Genomic DNA, 20092 nt, shown 5'->3' on the forward strand with positions numbered 1-20092 from the left:
CCTTCTCTCCTTCCCTCCTTTCTCCCTTTCTCTCTCTCTCTTTCTTTTTTCCTTTCTTTTTCTTTCTTTTCCAGTACTGGGGATTGAACTCAGGGACTCTGCACTGAGCTACATCCTGAGCTCTTTAAAATTTTTTTGAGACAAGCACTTGCTAAGTTGCCCAGGCTGGGCTTGAACTTGAGATCCTCCTGACTCAGCCTCCTAGAGTGCTAGGATTACAAGCACACACCACCATACCCAGCTTCTTTTTCTTGTTGTTGTTTCAAATTTTGAGATTTGACTTTTAGTTGCTGGTGACTTCATTTCAGAACTTTTAAGGATGTTGTGACCCTTCTGGGCTCCCTTTATGGTGAGAAATTTACTGTTGTTATTCAAAATGTTCTCTGGCTGCTTTCAAAAGATTTTCCTCTTTGGCTTTAGTTTTCTGTAGTTTGATTAGGATACATCTGAGCCTGGATTTTTTGGAATTTATTCTTTTAGGGGATTTTCTGGGTTTCTATAATATGTAGACTTAAGTCTCTTGCTGTAATGGGGTGTCCAGCCCTTATTTTTGGGATTCAGTGACACAGATGTTAGGCCTTCAGCCATCGGCTCACAGGCCTCTGACACTGTTCACTCTTTCGGTCTTTTTTCCCTCCGTGCGCTGATGAAATACTTGCCATGGATCTATATTCAAGTTCCTTGAGTACTGACTCCATTAGCACTTATTATAATTTTCGGTTCTAAAATTCCTACTTGGGTTTTCTTTAGCCTCTATTTCTTTTCTTGGACTTCCTATCTTTCCATTTATGTCAAGAGAATTAGCCTTTATCTCGGAGCATTGCAGTAGCACTGCTACCGGCATCATCTTGGCATCGGTGTCTTTCGATTGCCTTTCCCCAAGTTGTGATTCCCCTGATTCTTCACACGTGCAGTAATTTTGGGTTATAGGGTGGACATCCAGAATATCATGCTTTGAGAGCCCATGTCTACTTTAATTCCTGCGGAGAAGGCTCATATTTTTGATGTACCAGGCAACGCACCCGGAGACCTTCAGACCTCAAGTTTCTGCAGGCTTCTAGGGGTTACGGCTTCAGTGTCGGTTCCACTTCCCAAGCCTTTGTAGCTGTATTCAGATGTGTCTCTCTCTGGCCCGCTCTGGCCCACATGGGAGCTGGGCTAAGATCCGGTTTAGGGTAAGATCTACACCTACAGGCTGAGGGGTGAACCCAGGAATTCAGGAGCATCTTGACCAGGTCAATTTCCAGAGCTCTCCCCGCTTGGAGATCAACCGGGACGGTAGGGCGCCCTTCTTTGGTTCTCCAGGAGCGCCAGGACTCTGCCTCCCCTGTTCTACCTTGTACTTCCTACGACTCCGCCAGCCCTGTGGCCAAGCAGCAAGGGGACAGAAAGTCACAAGCAACGTGGCCTTGTCCCACCTCCTGACCCCACAGCTCTTCAGAGCGGCGAGGATAGCTCCCTTCCGCCAGGGCTCAGGGCGCTGCGGCTGTCATTGCGCCACTGAGGCTGCTCGGTGGCTGGGACAGAAGAGCAAAGAATAAAAAAAGGAAAGGAAACCGAGAGAGTTCTTAGCTGCCTCTGGGTCCTGGGAGTTCTTTACCCTGACACTCGAGCGAGAACAGAAGACCCCTTCAGAGCGGTGCTTCGGTGGCTGCTTCCGGGTCGCAGGCTGCCGCGTGCCCTGGCCGAGAGACTGCGGGGGAAACGTGAGCTCAGTGCCGGCTCAGCAGTGCTGTGAAGCCTGGCCTCCTGCAGTCTGCCGGCCACGATGGCCTCCGCAGAGTCCTTAAACAGCAGCTGCACACCTTCTGCCTGGTTTGATAATGGCAGAGACGGCGGAGTGTGCTTACTCCACGCCACCTGCAACTGCAGGTTCAAGGCTGCTCTTCTGCGTTCTCCACGTATACCACTGTCCTGAGTGTCACAGGCAGGGCAAGGGCAAAGGGGCTTTAGAAATTTCACCTACAAATGTGTTCTAGGAGTACCTGAAAGTAGGAATGTCAGATTCCTATCGGCCCCGTCGTGCTGATTCTCTCGAATATTCCCTACATCGACTTGCCTAGAACTGTGTGAATGTAACTTACCAGTTATCTCCACAGGAAGCAGCTTTATTAAGAGTCTGTGACACTGCAATACTGGTTAGATTATCTTTATGGCCACGAGTCTGAAATATCTCTTGACCAATCTCTTGCTTGTGAGTAGAAATGACCACAAAAATTCCACGTGAGAAACCAATCATGATGTAGCCATCTCCATACCTATTGCAGCAGAAACAACAATGTGGTAAAGGGAGGGGGGTTAGTTATCATTGGCAGTACGGTAAGTCTGTATTACCTTAAAATTAAGAAGTTATAGGATATAACTTATCAAGGGCCTACTATGTGTCAGATAATATGCTAGGTAGTTTCACATAATAAGTCAGACTGTAACTCAGAAAACATAACATACAGACTTGAATGTTACTTAACTTACAATGTTAAGTATAGTTAGTAAGGAAAAGCATGTGGCTATCTTTCTATAATGAGTTTTTTGTACATACCAACTATAGCAGACAATGTTGCCATAACACTGCTGAAATTCCATACACATTGAGTTATCTGGTTCATTCATATTGAAAAGAAACAACGCTTTCCTGCCAATCACCACACTTATCTGCCAAAGAAGATCAGGAGATGGTAAAACGAATTTCTCAGCACTCCATGAAAAGACTGATAAGCAAATCCAAACAGCTGAACCCAATTTATGAAAATAAGCCAAAGTTAGACATGCTAAATGCTGCAATTAGTATGATAATGTGATTAACCCCAGAATGCTTTTACTCATATATATTCTGGTAAGGATCCTTGTACCTACACATCTTCAATACCCTTCAGAATAGTTCAGAAAACCTTTATGGGGTTGGGGATGTAGCTCACTGGTAGAGCTCTTGCCTAGCACATGCAAGGCCCTCAGCTCAATCCCTAGTACCTAAAAAGAAACAAAACAAAACAAAATGCAACAACAAAAACCTTTGTGCAATAGCTGTATAAATGTCCTACACTTCTTATTAGATGCCTGTGCTATGCTGTGTAGGACTATAATTATGTCCTAGTTTCACTGCAGCTGAATTCACATTCAGAGGATCATCCTCCCTCCAGAAGGCCATTCTCATTTTGAGCCTCATGGGAAAACTGAGCAGGCTTTTTACACGGCCATTTCCAACACCTGCAGGTCAGTGCGGCTGAGCCAGTATCTCGCTGCTATTTACAGAAGCTGATTCTTAACAGCAGTTCTCAGTGGGGGGTGTCGCTGTGACGGGGAGAGAGCGTGTATCCATTATCTGAGCTGAGCAGGAGACACACTCGGATATACTTCCTCGCTTCTAAGATACAACTAACAGTAAGTCACTTAAAATATCTTTTTAGGAGATAAATATTATTTCATTACATATATTCATGTCAATGATGAGAACCATCTGGATTCTGGAAAGGTAAAATATGAAATGGAAAATGTATCTAAGCATTAAAGAAACAAAAATTACACCTCTCACCTATCTCTTCTCCACATCAGATACAGACTGAAAATTTTTAAAAGTCACATAGAATATAATACTTTTTTGGGGGGATACTAAGCATTGAACTCTGTGGGAAAAGACCCTGCCCCTTTTATTTTGAGACAGGATCTCACTAAACTGCCCAAGGTGGTCTTGAACTGGTGATCCTCTTGCCTTAGCCTCCCCAGTAGCAGGGATTACAGATGTGTGCCACCGTGCCTAATTAACAGTTCTGTTCAGGTTCCCCGTTTCTAAACAAGAATAAGCACACCAACACTGACTGCCACAGGAAGCTGTCCATACTTGGTGTGATTCCAGGGAGCCAGCAGCAGCAAAAACAATTTTTAGGCCCCAAAGACTGTGCTCTACTGCGACTTAATAAGCAACAAACATAATTTATTCATCCAAATCTGAGGCATCTGAGAAAAGGAAACACTATCTTCCACAAAATTACCAAAACCATGAGGCATGGATTTGACTTTAGAATTCTTACTGTGTTTTCTGCTGCGGAAGTTTGGTCATCGATCTTTAGCGTGGAAAACTGCATGTCACTTGGCTCTGCTCTCACGTGCGTCTGTGGGGTAAAAATCACACAGCTGCAAAGCAGCCCAGTACTCACATTCACTGCGGGGAGCTGGGGTGCAGCGCCACGGGGGAGTGCATGCCCAGCACGAGGTCCGAGGTTCAGTGCCCACCAACCTCTCCCCCGTCATCTGGATACTGACAGAACAGGAGACTTGCTTACATTTCTAATTCTGGACTAAGAGCCCCAAAAGCTTGCTGCCACAAATATCCAAAATTCTGGATGAAATAGAATCCACATCTTATGAAAGGGAAAGATAAACTTGAAAGAAGGAAAGGGAACATTACAAGGACCATCAGTAAAGACCAAGCTAGAGCCAGCGCTACTGATGCAGATCCTCAGCAGGTGCTCCCCAGGGCAGCCGGCCGAGGGAGACAACACAGAAACTTGTATGTCTTGACTTGAGCTCAGGGTCAGAAAACATAAAGTTCATTTCAAGAATTGTACTCAAAGATCTGCCTTCCTAATTCTTATTATGGCCTGAGGTTCAAATTTATGTGCTGAGTGGTCTGGGAGCTCTGAAGGTGAGAAATTAATATGAATAATAGAAGGATCTGGGATGAAAATATCCTTGTGGTGTTTGACACAAGTGATCCTGATCCTTTTCTAAGGCTGTAAACTATTTCCATAGATAAACTTGGTTAATTTTGAGAAAGGGTCTCACTAAAGCCCTAAATTGCCCCAAGTGGGCTTGACTTTGTGACTTCGTGCCTCAGCCTCCCAGAGTGCTGGAATTACAGGTAGGGCCACCATACCCAATCATATGTCTCATTTGAGAAGGAGGATTCTTAGGGATTAGAAAGGGGAAACTGTAACCTTATATATAAATAATAGCAAAATGGTAGTGAGTTCCTAGGATGCTATGTGGAAAAAAATGTTCTAAGGCCATGTCTGGACTCATTGATGAAAAAATCCAGTTATCTATTGGTGACGTTGATATGGGTATGTGGTGGCACATGAACATTGTAGCACTGTATTGAACAGCTACCACTGTATTTCTAAAAGGTATCCAAATTATAAGGCTTCTAGAATTATGTCACACTAAACAGTTTTTAATAATGCTCGATTAATCTGTTCTAAGAACCACTGTGGTCATTCTAGGTTCTGCTCAATGTGCTAGAGAGTCCAAGTTCTACTGAACTTTCATAACTTTCCAGATACAGAACCAACTTTCTTCTCTGCCTTACTTTCTATCTCGAAGCTCACACTTCAGCTAGGCACGGACAAGCTGTAATAAGTTTCCCCTCCGTGTTCATGCTACTCTGCTTTCACGTAACGACAGAGGCTGCTAGATGTTTTGCACTTTTCGACAAAACAAGTTCTAGCTGGGCACAGGGCCACCCAGGCAGACTGAAGTTCCTTTTCCCTGGAAGCAGTTAGGTGTGACCATGTGCGTGGAGCCCAGTCCCACGAGACCCTGTACAGCCACACAGGTGCCCTGATGACCTGCCAACCACCTGTGCACTGATTATCAAGAGCAATGGAAAAGCAATACGACCTCTCAGTCAAAGGTACGGACTTCAGCGTCAGGCCGGCCTGACCTATGCAGCACCTGTCAGCTATCAACGTTGATACTGTACACATACATGTGCAAAACAAGCTATTTCACACATATATTGTCTAGCTACCATCACAGAGCTGGTAATCCATGCTAATGCTAGACAAAGGAAAATACACAGGAGGAGATTTGAATAACACATTCATATTAAAGAAAAACATCCTACTGCTACATAAAAAGAAAGGTTTTTAACATTAAAGTATGAATATGATTATATTCATACCTCACACACAGACTTTTATAGATCAGTTTGACAGACAAACTGTTTATCTGGGGAAGCATTTCAATATATCAGACACAGGGACATTGCTCTATTACCTGACTTATTGTGTCTCCTTCCTGATTACTAACGGTAATCACTCTATCTTCACCACCCAAACCAAGCAGATTTTCTGCATTCCAACATCCACATGTGATTCTCTTTGTATGTTTTCCTGAAAAAGAGAGGATTTTTTTGTACAGACCCATGGACTTCAATAAACAAACAAGCAAGCAAGCAAATAAACAACTAACCTGTGATGCCAACCTAAAAGTTTAGGTAATATCCGTGGGATTAAACAGCATTAAATCAGAATTTCATCCAAGCAGTGTCTCTGCAAACTTATTTTAAAAAGACCAGTTTATGACTAAGTTTTAAGTCAAGACAATCATATATAAAATAAGTAGTTACTTCCAACTTTTTGTCTGGATATAAGAACAGGACCTCACATAAAAAGATGTCCTGTTCCCCAACTAGTCTGTTTTCTTAACATATAACCAAACTCCTAATGATAACATCTTAAGAGAAATAAGTTCCAAAGCCATGAAGTTATCTTTATTTATATTCAGCTGCATGCACTGACAGGGCTTCGATATACATAGAATTAACATGCACAGTTTGAACTGCTCTAAAAGACATAATAATTTATGATAATACAGAGGTGGAAATACGAATGCACCCTAGTGTAAAGAATTGAGTTTCTTAGCTAGTGATTAATATTAGATAACCATTAATATCAGGCAAAAAATTTTCTTGAGCATTTTAGCCAGTGCAAAAATTATAATAGAGGAAATCACATGCTTGACAGTGTGGGCATTTGTGGAGTTCTGGAACAGATAAATCTTTAAGAGTCCCAAGGTTAATTTTATTAATAAGAGCAATGAAGCGTACAGATTTGGGAGCGGAGCCAAGGCTGCTGAGATTTGAATCTTGACTCTGTTACTTAGAGTGAAAGCCTAGATAAGTTACTAAACCTTCCCTTAGTCTCCTCATCCATAAATTGAAGATAATAGTAGGACAAATGCCCCTGAAGAGCAAATGAATTAAAGCACTTACAAGAGGGCCGGGAACACAAGACGTGCCACGTAAATGCCAGCCATGTCAGCTGCTGGGGAGAGCAGAGACTACGTTCGCTTTATTCTTCGCGCCCCCTACAGTCCCCTATGTGGCACCTATGCAGAAGGCAGGTATTAGTAACTGGTGAAGTGAGGAGATCCTGAGGCTGGCGTTGGCCTGGAGTTGGAGAAGCTCGGAAGGGAGCACAGTGGAGCTGGAGCCCGGGAAGAGAGCAGCAGAGGTCAGGGAGGCTGCAGAGGCCGACCTCAGTGGGTCTGGCTGGGCTTGCTAAGGGCTGTGGCTTTGCTTTTCGGAGGGAGGCCACCGAAGAGCTGTCAGCAGAGGGCTTACGTGGCATCCATGAGGGACTGGTTTTGGGTCCTCTGATACCAAAATCCAGGGTGCATAAGTTCCTTATATAAAATGTCACAATTTCTGATCTACTTTAAATCACCCTTCTATTTCTTCCAATATCTAATCTGATGTAGTTATTTTACCCTATTGTTCAGGGACTAGTGACAAGAGAGACGGGGCACGTTCAGGACAGCTGCACTTGTTTTCCTGGGCGGTTCTGACCTGAGGCTGGCTGAACCGAGGGTGGGGAACGTGTGCCTGAAGAGCAGCTGGCTTGTACAGAGGCCAGAGCGCAGGCAGCCAGACCTGGAGGCGGAGGCTGCAGCGGTTCAGGCGGAAAATACCCGAGGCCCACACCACGGTGGGAGCAGAGGAGGTGACGGGGTCGGCTGGAATCGGGACAGGTTTGGAAGTAGAGCCTGTGAGATTTTCTGACAAATTACACAGAAGAGTAGGAGAAAGAGGAAGAGTCAAGGGTGATGGTCAAGGGGTTTTGGAGACACTGAAGCTGAAGCTTTCCTAGACAGCTCATCGGAGCGTGCGTGCCACAGACATCAGGCGGAGACAGTGCACAGAAGTGAAGCGGACACTCAGCAGGGGCTGGGGAACAGAACACCTCCTTTTGGGGGTTACGGATTAAAGGGCCTGTGTGGTACAGGAACTAGGAGGAAATGACTACATAAAGAGAGGGGGCAAGATGCCAACAACATACTATTTTTTTTTTTTTTCCTAGTACCAAAGACTGAAAGCAGGGCCTCAAGCATGCTGAGCAGGGACGACCAATGAGCTACGTCCCCAGCTTGCTCTGCTCTTTTCTTTTCCCCCTCCCCTCCCCTTTAAATTATCCAAACTGCTCTCAAACTCGTGATCCTCCTGTCTCCACCCTCAGAGTAGCTAGGGTTACAGGTGTGCACTACTGTGCTGGCTAAACGCTTTTCATGGGTAAAGAAAAGAAAATATTCCTCCTTCTTCCTGTATACCTTGAGGCCCTTTTGCTTCCAGTGTTCAATAACAACAGTTAACACTGCCTACCTACTGTGCTCTGGCCCCCCTACAGGTATTAATTACTTTTTTTTTTTTGTCTTTTTGAGACAGGGTCTCGCTATGCAGTTCAGGCTGGCTTTGAGCTCACTCTGTAGCCCAGTCTGGTCTCAAACTCCCAACCATTCTCCTGCCTCAGCCTCCCAAGTGCTGGGATTACAGGAGTGCACCACCACGCCTGGCTAGGTATTAATTACTATTCACTCATAGGTCAGATACTACAGTAACTGAAATGGGAACCGCATTACTGGCAGCATCTAATCAAACCATTGTAACTCAAATTCATACATATGAGACACAAAACTAGAACCAGAACTGTGTGTATCTAGTTCAAGGAAACAAATCAGTGCAAGGTGAAATAATGTAACAGCTATTTAGTTTCCAAAAAGTCGTGCAACCAGGAGCTGCTATCAGAAGTGGGAGGTCTTGGTTTTAGGAAAGTAAGTTAGGAGGAGAAAAAGCAGAGGCTCAAACTGCAACCAACTCTGAAAGGCAGCTATAAATTCAGCTAAAGGACCCAAAGCATGCAGTTAATCTAAATCTTTTAGGCCCATTTTATATAGTTATTAAATAAGAATGTGTGCATAACATAATATTCATATTAAACACAAAACATATTAATGTGTATATGACAAATGCCTGATACAAAAAGTATGCTATGACAAATTATTTTTTAAAACCTGAAATGTCAAAATTTCTGGGGTTTATAAATTAGTTGATGGGATATGTCTGCAAATGAAGTAAGAACAAAAAATGCCTATTGAAGTCAAATAGACAATTTACACGGTGAAAAACTGATACTTATAATTTAAAATTTTTACCTTAACCTTTCAAACAGAGCAATGACATTGTTGTGTAATTGTAATTAACATCAATATTTAAGGAATATATATATGTGAACATAATTTAAAATGCTTAACTGTCCTTAATAGAAAGGTACTGTCTCAAGTATCCTGTAGTGACACTGCCTCCAGAGTTTACTTCCTTTATAGTATGTTACACTTTTTCTGGCCCCCTACATCCGATGAAGTATAATGATTGAAACAAATCAGCACTGCTTCTTCGGTACTTGGGGGTCAATGCCAAGTGACCAGATGTTAAAGGAATCCAAGAGCATGGACAGAGGTTAAATAAGAAACAGATGCAAATACCCAGCCACACACCGAGGCAAACAGAACTCACAGTCAACCTCCAGATTCAGCTGGTGTTCAGAGAGAGAGAGGGGGTCAGAATTAGGAAGCTGGGGATACTCCATCCAAGCAGCCACCAAATGTTTTGGTCCCCCTACACGTGATCACATATTATAAAGTAACTAAATTAACTACAATCCATAACCAGAATTAACATATATGATCAATCCGCACTGATGTTCATGTGAACTGTTCTATGTGGAGAGGGACAATCTGGATGCAAAAAGGACAAAGAGAAGCCGGTCCATTGACGTTTTAATGCCTAGAGGCACAGGCTTGACCTAATCCACTCTACTTACCCTGGGAAATTCCTGGTAAGCGGAGCAGAGGGATCTTCCTGTTTAGCTAGATGTAAGACCTGACCAGGGAGGACCTCCATACTACAAAATTTGCAATCAGGGAAACCACTGACATCGAAATTCAGTTAGGAAAAGCATCACAAATACTTAGCGGTGTTTCCAGCTACAACCTACCAATGACAGGAATCTTTCGAGATGTCTGATGGTTATAAATAAGCAAATTTCCTTTAACAGTTCCAACAGCCAGGAAACTTCCAACTTTTGACCAAACAAGGAAAGACATTTGATCCCTGTAACATTAAGACATAAGTTACTACACAATTCACAATCATAACCTCTAAATAATCCTTTAATAAAGCACTCCCCAAATACTTCTAATCTGTACTTACAGGCTGAAAGTACAAAATTATAACGTAATGTTTTAAGAAGAAGACTGAATGCTAAGGAAACTTTGGAGATACTATAAGAGATCTTAGGGTCAGTTAGAGTCAAAATACAAATATATAATAAATATAGACTTCAATCCAGTTATGATGGAGCCTCAAATTTCATAACACGATGCTAATTTGACTACTAATGATAGTTTTAATTCTGTGGTAAAAATATTAATGGATGATGAAACGTTATGCTCTAAAAACAGTAGCATTCAATGACATGATACTATATTAAACTGGAAAAATCATTGGGAATGTGTGACTTCAAAAAGGATATGACTTTGCCTGCTCTGTCACTATTAAGAGTAGCTTAGAAGTAGTAGAAAACATTTTTGCTTTTCTTATCTATATTCCAGGACTCCCACTCTGGGCTTTTATAGGATTCCCTACAATAGGGAAACAGTATTCCTTGGAGAGTAGCTCATTCCACATATTGAGGAAAGAAATAACAACTGGTCTAGAACAGCTCTCAAGATTCAGTCTCAGAGCCAGCAGTGTTACCTGGGACTCTGCAGTAGGGCCGGCTATCAGGTCCCGCCCCAGATCTACTCTGAGAGAAACTCGGCTGGCCCCTGGCTCCCTGCCACCACATGGTCCTGACACAGCCACACTTTGGGCACCACCAAGACCCCCTGCTTAGAAGCACAGCTCCTGAGGAAATTGTGGGGTGTGGTACGCACCAAGGGGGCCTCTCAAATAGTTCATCTAGGAAATGCTAAGCATCCAAAGTCACATATTTCATCCATATAAGCTGAGTTTGTGAAAGACCATAAATCCTTGATGATATTTAGAGGAGAAAGATGAACTATATGAAAAGTTATAACTGAATATCATAGGGTGTTTAGTTAAAAATTAATTTCAATAAAGGAGTAACAAATGGCTAGGTTCTCATTCCCATTAAGTATGTATTTTAAAAAGATAAATATGCACTTTTCTCTTATTTATTTATTTATTTATTTTTGAGACAAAGTCTTGCTATATAGTTCAGGTTGGTGTTGAACTCACTATGTAGCCAGGCTGGCCTCAAACTTGCAGCAATCCTTCTGCCCCAGCCTCCTAAGTGTTGGGATTACAGGTGTGCACCACCATGCCTGGTCACTTTTCTCCATTTCAATAGGTATCTCTCAGATCTCCAACTACAGTGTGTGACCAGGAGCCCAGCTGCCACAACCTGGGTCCAAGCACCCCAGCGCCTCCCATGGGCGGCTTCCGGACAGCGGCAGGACAGGGCAGCACACTGTAAGGCCAGTTCTGGAGATGCAGGAGTCATCTGAAGGGTAACTTCGGCTCACAACTCCCAACAGGCCCAGATGGACTTTCTTAGGGCTGCTACAATCTGAGATGTTTCTAGTCAAGTCTTCTCCCTGCCCCCTTTTACAAGGGTCAGACAGGCACTGGGATTGACAGCTTGAGATATGTTCTCCTGTAATAAGCCTCTTTCATAGTTAATCCTGCCTTGGAATCTCAGAAAACGTGACTACAAAGAAGAATGACTGAGCTAAATAGTACTACAGGAAAGAGGATGTGCAAAGTCTGATCGGCACGAATGGTGGGTGGTTTATAAAATCAGCGGAACACTGGTCTACTCAGTAGTCGACCAGTACTGACAGTCACACAACAACCAATTAGAAAACGGGTTACATAGGGAGTGCCAAGATCAAGGAACCAAATATCTTCAGAAGAAGAGCTAGGAGAAGAGAGTCTATCCTTTCTTCTCTTAGGAGATAAGACCTTGGGAGGCTCTCAGAATTACAATAAGATATGAAGTCTGCATGTGTTTCTAATAATATTAACAGATCATACCAACACATGACAATCACAGGTATCTGCGGTCAGGCAAAACTTAGAATACAGCATTCTAGGGAAAGGTACAGGCCACACCAATTGCCACCTGCGTGAAGGACTTAGAGGTGTCTCACTAATATGACAACCAAAGGTCAGTGTGCGAAGAGGCTGAGTAGGGTGACTTGTGCTCATATCTACACTGCCTCGGCAGAGGCAACTGTGCCCCAGGTCCAACCAAGAATGAATCAGCTGAAGCAGATATTATAGACAGGGTTTTCTCTGGAAAGACCGCTGTAAGCCAGTTACTTAACTGATGACTACTGCTGTAAATGTAGTCAGGATCACAGTAAATGCGGGTCTAATCCAGAGAAGGTATAAAAGCACAGCAGTAAAAATAAAGAAACAAATTCAGTCTATTGTGTTAATGTTGCATTTTTAGGTAAGGGGCACCACAGTAAGTTTTATAATGATATTTGAATATCTTTGTGTGCTACTGAAGGTGTTTGAAGGGCTCAAAAAATACATTTGGATTAAATTCATAACTAGAATCAAAAGTGCTTAAGGACATGTAAATTGGGAAAAGTGAAAATATTTAAGAAAAACCGACATTCGAAATTTTGTTTATTAACTACCTTAGTATAATAGACTCACCTTTAAATAAAATACAAGGAGCAGCAGGTATATCTTTGTACATGCAAAATCCTTTAGATATTAAATACTAATACCAATAATAAAATACTAGCTTTAGGGTATTAAACCTTTAGGCTCTAAACTTCTGCGAAAGCCCACAGTGTGGAAAACCTTTCTGAAAATGGTGTGAAAGGGCAGATGAGAAACAAAGGTCCTGACGCCTAGTGAGACTTGGCGCTGGGCAGAGAGCACCTTCTTGCAGCCCAGGGTCAAGACTACTTCAGAGCTTCGAGAACACGGTGCCAGGCCCATGCCGGCTTCCGCTCTGCGGGGCCACCTTGGTTCCTTTGGGATCACTCATTCTTTAGAAAATAAGAAAACAGCATCTTCTAGTGTGTGACCTCTTCCTGCCCACCTGTGGACCTCCTAAGCCACGAAGCAAATATTATTATTATTATACTCATTTCAAATAGACGAACACTTAGAAGTTCAACAATTTGCACAAGGTCGAAATGGCTGTTTCAGTTGTAAACAATGACAAATGTTTCTTTTCCACGCGGTAAAAAATGCTTTCTACTTTAGCTGAGATCTGGAATGGATTCTACCTTCCCAGGACTTTTTTTCCACTTGGGAGCCACTCCTCCCCTTCCCGGGTGGGACTGTCAATCCCACCGTCCCATTCGTTTCATTCAGAGACCTCCGAGAGGCTGAGCGGGTGGTGGAGATGGAGAGGGCCTCCCTCTTTTCTCTGACGTGCCTTGCGAGAAGAACGGTGTAAGCTGGCAGCCAAAGGTACGGGCTTAAAATGAAGTCAGTACAGAGAAAGGAAGAGCTGAGGCATCAAGACTCTTGACTGTATCATCAGAACTCCTGTTCTCTCCACCCCTGCAGTCAATCCCAACTCTGGATTTCCCCACATATTAAACGGCTATTTTTATTTCATAATTATAACAACTTTAATTAACTGGGTGAGATTGGGAGATTGGGATATACAACACTAATTAAAGAAATGAGCCTTTTATTTTATAAGAAAATATAATTATCAATGCATCTTAGAAATGAAAGTAATATGTACCGTTAGCATGGAGCCTATAAATAAATAAGCATGTTTCTAAGTGAACGTTTAAAGAATTAAAAAGTTACTCTTACCGCATGCCGTTATCTAGCTGGCTGGTTTTATTCGTGTTGGCATCCCATAGATAAATGCAGGTAGATTTCTCAGCAATCACTGCTAGGATATCTCCATCTTTATCCCAATCCATGGCAACACAGTTGCTTTTTAGAAAGAGCAAAACATTACTATCTCCTTTTAAAGGGAGAAATAAATTTAAATACTTGCTTATTCGTAACTTTGGTCCATAACAAAACCATTCAATATATTTTGAATAGGTCATAAAAACTCTAAAATGAGAACTTCAACTCCTATTTATTGTTTATATAATACTAACATCAACTTTTTTGTTTTTGTTTAGAGGACAGAAAAATTTTAAATTCTATTTTCAATGCTATTTTCATGTACTATATTATTAAATACAGTTATACCTAATAAGTTAGCAGGCTTTTTTTGAATTGTAATAAAGAACCTGGCCTTTTGGTAAAACAAACTTCAAGAACCTCCAGAAATGAATCACACTGATAATCAACAGGTAATTTTTGTGATCGAGTTTTGAAAACTTGATTTCATACTTATACAGAGAAAAATAAGAAATGAAGTTGTATCTAACACATACAACTTCTTTTTGTCTTTTTGAGACAGGGTTTCACTATGTAGTTCAGGCTGGCCTTGAACTCACTTTGTAGCCCAGGCTGGCCTCAAACTCAAAATGATCCTCCTGCCTCAGCCTCCCAACTACCAGGATTACAGGTGGGCGCCACCACACCCAGCTGAAGTTGTATCTAGAGAAAGTGAAAATAAAGGAGATCAAGGCTGGGTAGATGTAGGATTGCAAACAATGGGAAGTCTGAATTCTGAAGTGATAACGTGTTATTTTCATTTCATATCTTGTGGAAATAGGAAGAGTGACTTGCTTAAGATGACAATATCATAAATCAGAAATTCTCTACTTAGCATAATTCTTACTGTTAAAGATTATTCCAAAATATTTATAATTTAAAAACTCTAGAACTTCTTATAGCCTTAAAAAAAGTCTTCATCTTCTCTACAATGCTAGTTTTCATTTTGATATTCTTTGCTGTTGGGTATTGGCTAGGCTATACTTTGATTTACTTTCTTTTTAGACAGGGTCCTGCTATGCAGTTCAGACTGGGCTTGAACTCACTATGTGGCCCAGGTTTGCCTCCAACTTGCAGCAGTCCTCTTGCCTCAGCCTCCTGAGTGCTGGGATTACAGGTGTGCACCACCATACCCAGCTTGATTTACATTTAAGTTGGGAATGACTTATTTCATTCTTCATTATTTCATTCTTCAAACTGTTAAAATATGTTTTAGAACCTTAGTTTTCTAAAATACTCTCAAATTTGGGGAATATAGAAAAGAGAATCTTTAAAATTGTTAAAAAAAAATCACCTGTCAATTAAAGACTTTGTAGTTAGCAGCACCGTGTTTATCTACAGATTCTTTTTGGTCAAATCCAACTACTATGAATTTAGTAGATATGTGGCCCTTAGATAGCCAAAAGGATGTTACAGAGATCAAGCTCATAAGTTTACTCAAAGGAGTTGTCTACTGAGTGCCTTCTTATTGCATTTTAGTCATAATGACTGTAAAACTACTTTGACTTCATGTTTCCTGGAATACTGAAATCAAAAAAATTTAGAGAACAGTGAGAAATGCCAAAATTATAGCATTAGGTGGGTGGAACAGAACAGGAGGTGAGAAAGAATGAAATGAGAGAAGTAAAACAATCTGATTTGCAAAAATGGGTAGATGATTCAATAAACTACAAGAAGCAGACGTGAATTTGAAAAGCCTAGCAGCATAACGCCATTTAGATGAAGGACTCTGCACATCTTGGTAACTACTGAAGCCATCCACAGAGTAACTAATATGGGTAATGATTCCACTGAATCATTAAAAATGCATAAGTTATACTTCGGGGGATCTAGCATAGTTCCTGAAAATGGGCAAAATGTCTTTGCTCTTTAAGAAGTATGGGGAAAGTATTTTCCCACAATTTATTAGAAAGGAAATACTAAACTAGATACAAGTTGGACATTTCCAATCTGAAAATCCTTATTTGGACTCATTTATAATACTGCTGTGAACTTTCCCTGTGTATTTACAGACAGACATTCTAACTTATATGCTATAGATCTACACATTCCATCAACTAGTCATTGCATAAAGAAAATAAATCCCTTTGTAAATGGAGAAAATAAAAGAGAAGATAGTGGTTATGTAAGTTATAAAATTCTATTTTGCTTTTTTAACATAGTACATTTTAAAAGAATCTTTCAGGCAACAAAGCTTGAAAAGCTTTCGATCTACCTCTGTACTTACCCAGATAAGTTAATTTCACTTTTTTTTTGACCATGGCGATCAAAGATTTTCACAGTATGATCAGCTCTGAAATTAGAATATAAATATGATTTTAATGTTTTATTTATCTGTGCATATGAAATATGCCATTCAAGTGATTTCAACAGTTTCTCAAGGTTTCACAATTTGTATCTAAAAAGTTACTATCCTGAAAAAGGGTCTACCAGTATAAACTGTGATGTTAATAGAGATGAACATATTCCTTTTCCCATCATGCACCTGCCACACAAGAACTTCTACGAACAGATAGTATGGTTACGTGAGGTATACGACCATTAGTTAAAACATTCACTGGTTTCTTACCCTGTTACTGCAAGGTAGTTTCCTGATGATTTTTGCCAGGTAAACTGTATTGGTGTGCCAAGCCAACTCTTCTCGAGCAATGTGAAAATACGCTAAAAAATAAATACAATTTTTATATTTTCAAAATATATACAATAAAGGGTTGTGAGAAAAGATGTCAGACTGAGGAGGGTGAGGGTTGTTGTTTGTGCTTATTCAGAAACAATGAACAATAGAAACCTTCCCCCCCGGCCCCCGCCAAACCACCTAACCAACCAACCCAACATAAGTGACAGTATGGGCTTCAAGATAGAGAATTTATTATAAACCTTTTTATTTTTGAATACTTTTGAATGATAGTTTTATAATAATGTATCTTTCAGTGTTTTATAGATGTTAAGGAGTAAAAGAATTTAAACTTGAATTTAGTTATCTATAAACATGTGGGGCTGAACTTAACAAAACTGCTATTTAAAAATCCTAAATTATTTTTTAGACATAAAAGATGCCTATATCCTCTTCAAAATTGTTTTCTTTCTTTATCTACTAGTTATATTTACTTCATCATTAAGTGTGTAACTTGGCTGTGGGTGGACAGGGTATCAATGGAAAAATCTCTCTTTTCAAGTATATAACCTAGAACTGTAGTGTCCAATATGGAAGTCACAGACCATAAAAAACTATTGAGTATTTGAAATATGGGTAATGCATATTTAGATGCAAACATAAAATATATATCAGATTTAAAATACTGAAAAAAAGAATGTAATTACCCACTGGTAATTTTTCTATTGATTACATGTTGAAATACATTTTGGATATACTGGGTAAAAGAACATATATTATGGAACAAAATTATATTTTAATATTAAATTACAAACAGAGAGGCCCATATATGTAAGTATATGAGGTTTAATTTCTATTCCAGGAGACTTGGGTCCGAACAGCAACACAAAAGTCAGTGCTTTGAATTAAACAGGTGCATTCAGGCTTGACAGAGCTTGGAGATGCTCCTGAAATAGTACTGTATATAAAAGCATTTTGCTTTTTAGATCCATGTTTTTATTTTTTTCTTTTTGGTACTGGGAATCGAACTCAGGACCTAGTGCTTGCCAGGCAGGCACTTCTGCTGCTGAGCCATTTCCCCGGCTACAAAAACATTTTACTTTTGCGGTTTTGTAAGTACATTGCTTGGGAGCCCTTTCACGCAAGTGAAGAGTACTTAAACTGGAACTTCACTACCACCTTCATGGCAGACCTGCCTCTGGGTATGAGCTTCGAGCAGAGATGGCGAACCTTTTAGCGCTTTCAACGATACAAAAAGCCTGCTGAGGCACGCATGCTATAGGTTCGCCACCATTACTATAGATGCTCTAGGTATAATGCAAAGGAAAAACTACAGCTTGACAACCAGAAAACCAAGACTTAAATTTTGCTTCTCACGTATTAGGTATAAGGCTTAAACAAATGGGAGTTAGGATGCCTGGCCTGTCAATTCCAATTTCCACAGTAATAGCCAGGAAGAAGCATTAGGGCGTCTAACATAATTTTTATTTTAAACTGAACTTTCCCGTTCTTTGCCAGAGCAGGCAATTCTTTACTATAACTAGTAGATAAAGAAAGAAAACAATTCTCCGTATTGCTGCGGAGCTCGGAAAGCTGCGGCAGCTGGGGCCGGGGCGTGGGGTTCACGCGAAGCCCAGGCTCAGAAACCCTGCGCGCAGAGGAGACGCGGGTCAGCCCGAGAGCTGCGCTTGCAGGCGCAGATTCTCCATGGATAAGATGCTCTCGTGGCCCGGCGAATCTGTAAATTGGACCAGCCACAGGCAATGCAATTCGAAATTATTTTTTCGGAGACTTCCCACTTTTTTTTTGATGCTGGGCAGTTGTACGGCCTGCCAGGGTTTTAGTCCCAACAAGCGAGGGAGCTCCGTGACACCGCATCGAGTCAATTTCACGGTGACCCGTTCGTTTTGTCGTAAAGTTTGGGTGTTTTCGGATCCAGTCTGCTCGTTTCCGGCCGTGGAGGAGTTCTCCCTGCCCGCTCCGCAGCTACTCGGTCTGCTCCCAGAAACGAGAGGCCTCCTTCTCGGCTCTTTCTGCTATTTCCCCCCTCTCCCCTCGTTCCTTTAATTTTGCCCCGGCCCTCCTCATCCCGGGGCATCCGCGTTCTTCCCACTTCTCACTCGCTCCAGGGAAGGGAATAAAGCGCAGACTGTCTCCTCCAGAGGATGCTCAGTGGGCTGAGGAAAGCGCCAGTGGTCGCGTCTTCCCACCCCTCGCGATTTGTAAGTTATTTACCTTCATCTCAAGCCTCCAGCAGCCGAGCGACCTAACAACTGCGCAGGCGCACCAGGTCTTCTTTGAGAGGGCTACCGCGTTCCCGTCACCTAGGAGACCACGCGAGGGGGACCAATCGGAGAGCGTTACTGAAGGGCGGTGCCCAGAGGGGTGGTGCCTGGATAGGGCCCTCCTCCGGGAAAGGAGGGAGGCGTGGACTAAGATCACGTGGCGAAGGCGGAGCTAAACCCCGGGAAGTTGGGCGGTGCGAGGTCTGGCGACGTCTGTGCTTCCTGCCTGGACTCTGATTGGGCGAGATCGGAGCGGGGAGGCGGGTTCCGTGAGCCCTGAAAGGCGCCTGCGTAGTTATTACTCGGTGGATGATTTAAGAAGGCAGGTAGGACGCCTAGGAGTTGAAGACAAAAAAGGCCCGTGAGCGTTGGCTGCTGGAAGGCAGGAATTGAGTCACAGGCCAAATACACCCGCACTGTCTACGGAAGATGGTTGGACGACTCCATGTGTCGTCTTTCTCATTCCTATAGTTTTCTGGCTTTCGGGGAAGAGATGTGAGAGGTAGTTTTTGTCAAGTTAAGTTTTTGTTTTTCGACTTCAGCCAAATGGGCTAGCTGAGGAGGCAGGAATAAAATGAGCTTCGCTTTTAGGTGTGAGCTTGGGAGTCTTTTCCCCAGTATTAAGACCTGCCATAGTAGGGTTTGTGCATCATTTTTTGCAGTATGAAAATGCATCTTTTGCAGCAGTGTCTGAAAATGCTGAAATAGTCCACCTTTTTAATCCCTCCCTTCCAACATCAGGTTGGAGTCTGGCTTCAAGGAAACTAGTGAGTTGAAATAGCCAACGATGGAAGTTTGTGGATTTTAAAGAAAGGTGGTACTTCTTTGTCCTGGCGCTTTCAGTTGGGTTAATTCCTAATTTCAGACCTCCTGGCATTAAACTAGAACTCAGCAGCAAGTGGAGAGACCGCAGATATTTGGAGGTTAAACAACACACCTGAAAATAACACAGAAGTCAAAGAACAATCTCGAGAAATTTTAAAATATTTTCCAAATTTTATAGGATGTAATGAGGGAAATTCATAGCATTAAGTGCATATTTTGGAAAAGAAAAATCCAAAACTAGTAATGTAATCTTTCACTTTAGGAAATTAGAAAAAGAAAAGCAAATCCTAAATAAGAGAAAAGATATGATAAAGATTACAGCAGAAACGAATGAAATGGAAAACAAAATCAATAGGAAAATCAACAGGACAAAAAACTGCTCCTCTGAAAACTTTTTAAAATTGCTAAGCTTCT

The 20092-nt window shown here is 41.7% G+C and overlaps 1 protein-coding gene across 1 annotated transcript in view; it reads right to left on the minus strand.

Annotated features, from left to right (window-relative positions):
* Window positions 1–18868, minus strand: part of Wdr19 (WD repeat domain 19) — a 69072-nt gene extending 50204 nt beyond the window's left edge. The window contains exons 1-9 of the mRNA XM_005391986.2: window positions 18804–18868; window positions 16524–16615; window positions 16182–16247; window positions 13871–13996; window positions 10047–10162; window positions 5992–6107; window positions 4026–4106; window positions 2540–2652; window positions 2085–2258 (exon numbers count right to left, since the gene is read on the minus strand). Of these exons, the coding sequence (XP_005392043.1) occupies window positions 2085–2258; window positions 2540–2652; window positions 4026–4106; window positions 5992–6107; window positions 10047–10162; window positions 13871–13996; window positions 16182–16247; window positions 16524–16615; window positions 18804–18809 (890 nt within the window). The 5' untranslated portion in view covers window positions 18810–18868. The remainder of the gene's footprint in view (window positions 1–2084; window positions 2259–2539; window positions 2653–4025; window positions 4107–5991; window positions 6108–10046; window positions 10163–13870; window positions 13997–16181; window positions 16248–16523; window positions 16616–18803) is intronic.
* Window positions 18869–20092: the final 1224 nt, after the last annotated feature.

This window comes from Chinchilla lanigera, unplaced genomic scaffold, assembly GCF_000276665.1.
Source record: "Chinchilla lanigera isolate Chin_1 unplaced genomic scaffold, ChiLan1.0 scaffold00042, whole genome shotgun sequence".
NCBI lineage: Eukaryota > Metazoa > Chordata > Mammalia > Rodentia > Chinchillidae > Chinchilla > Chinchilla lanigera.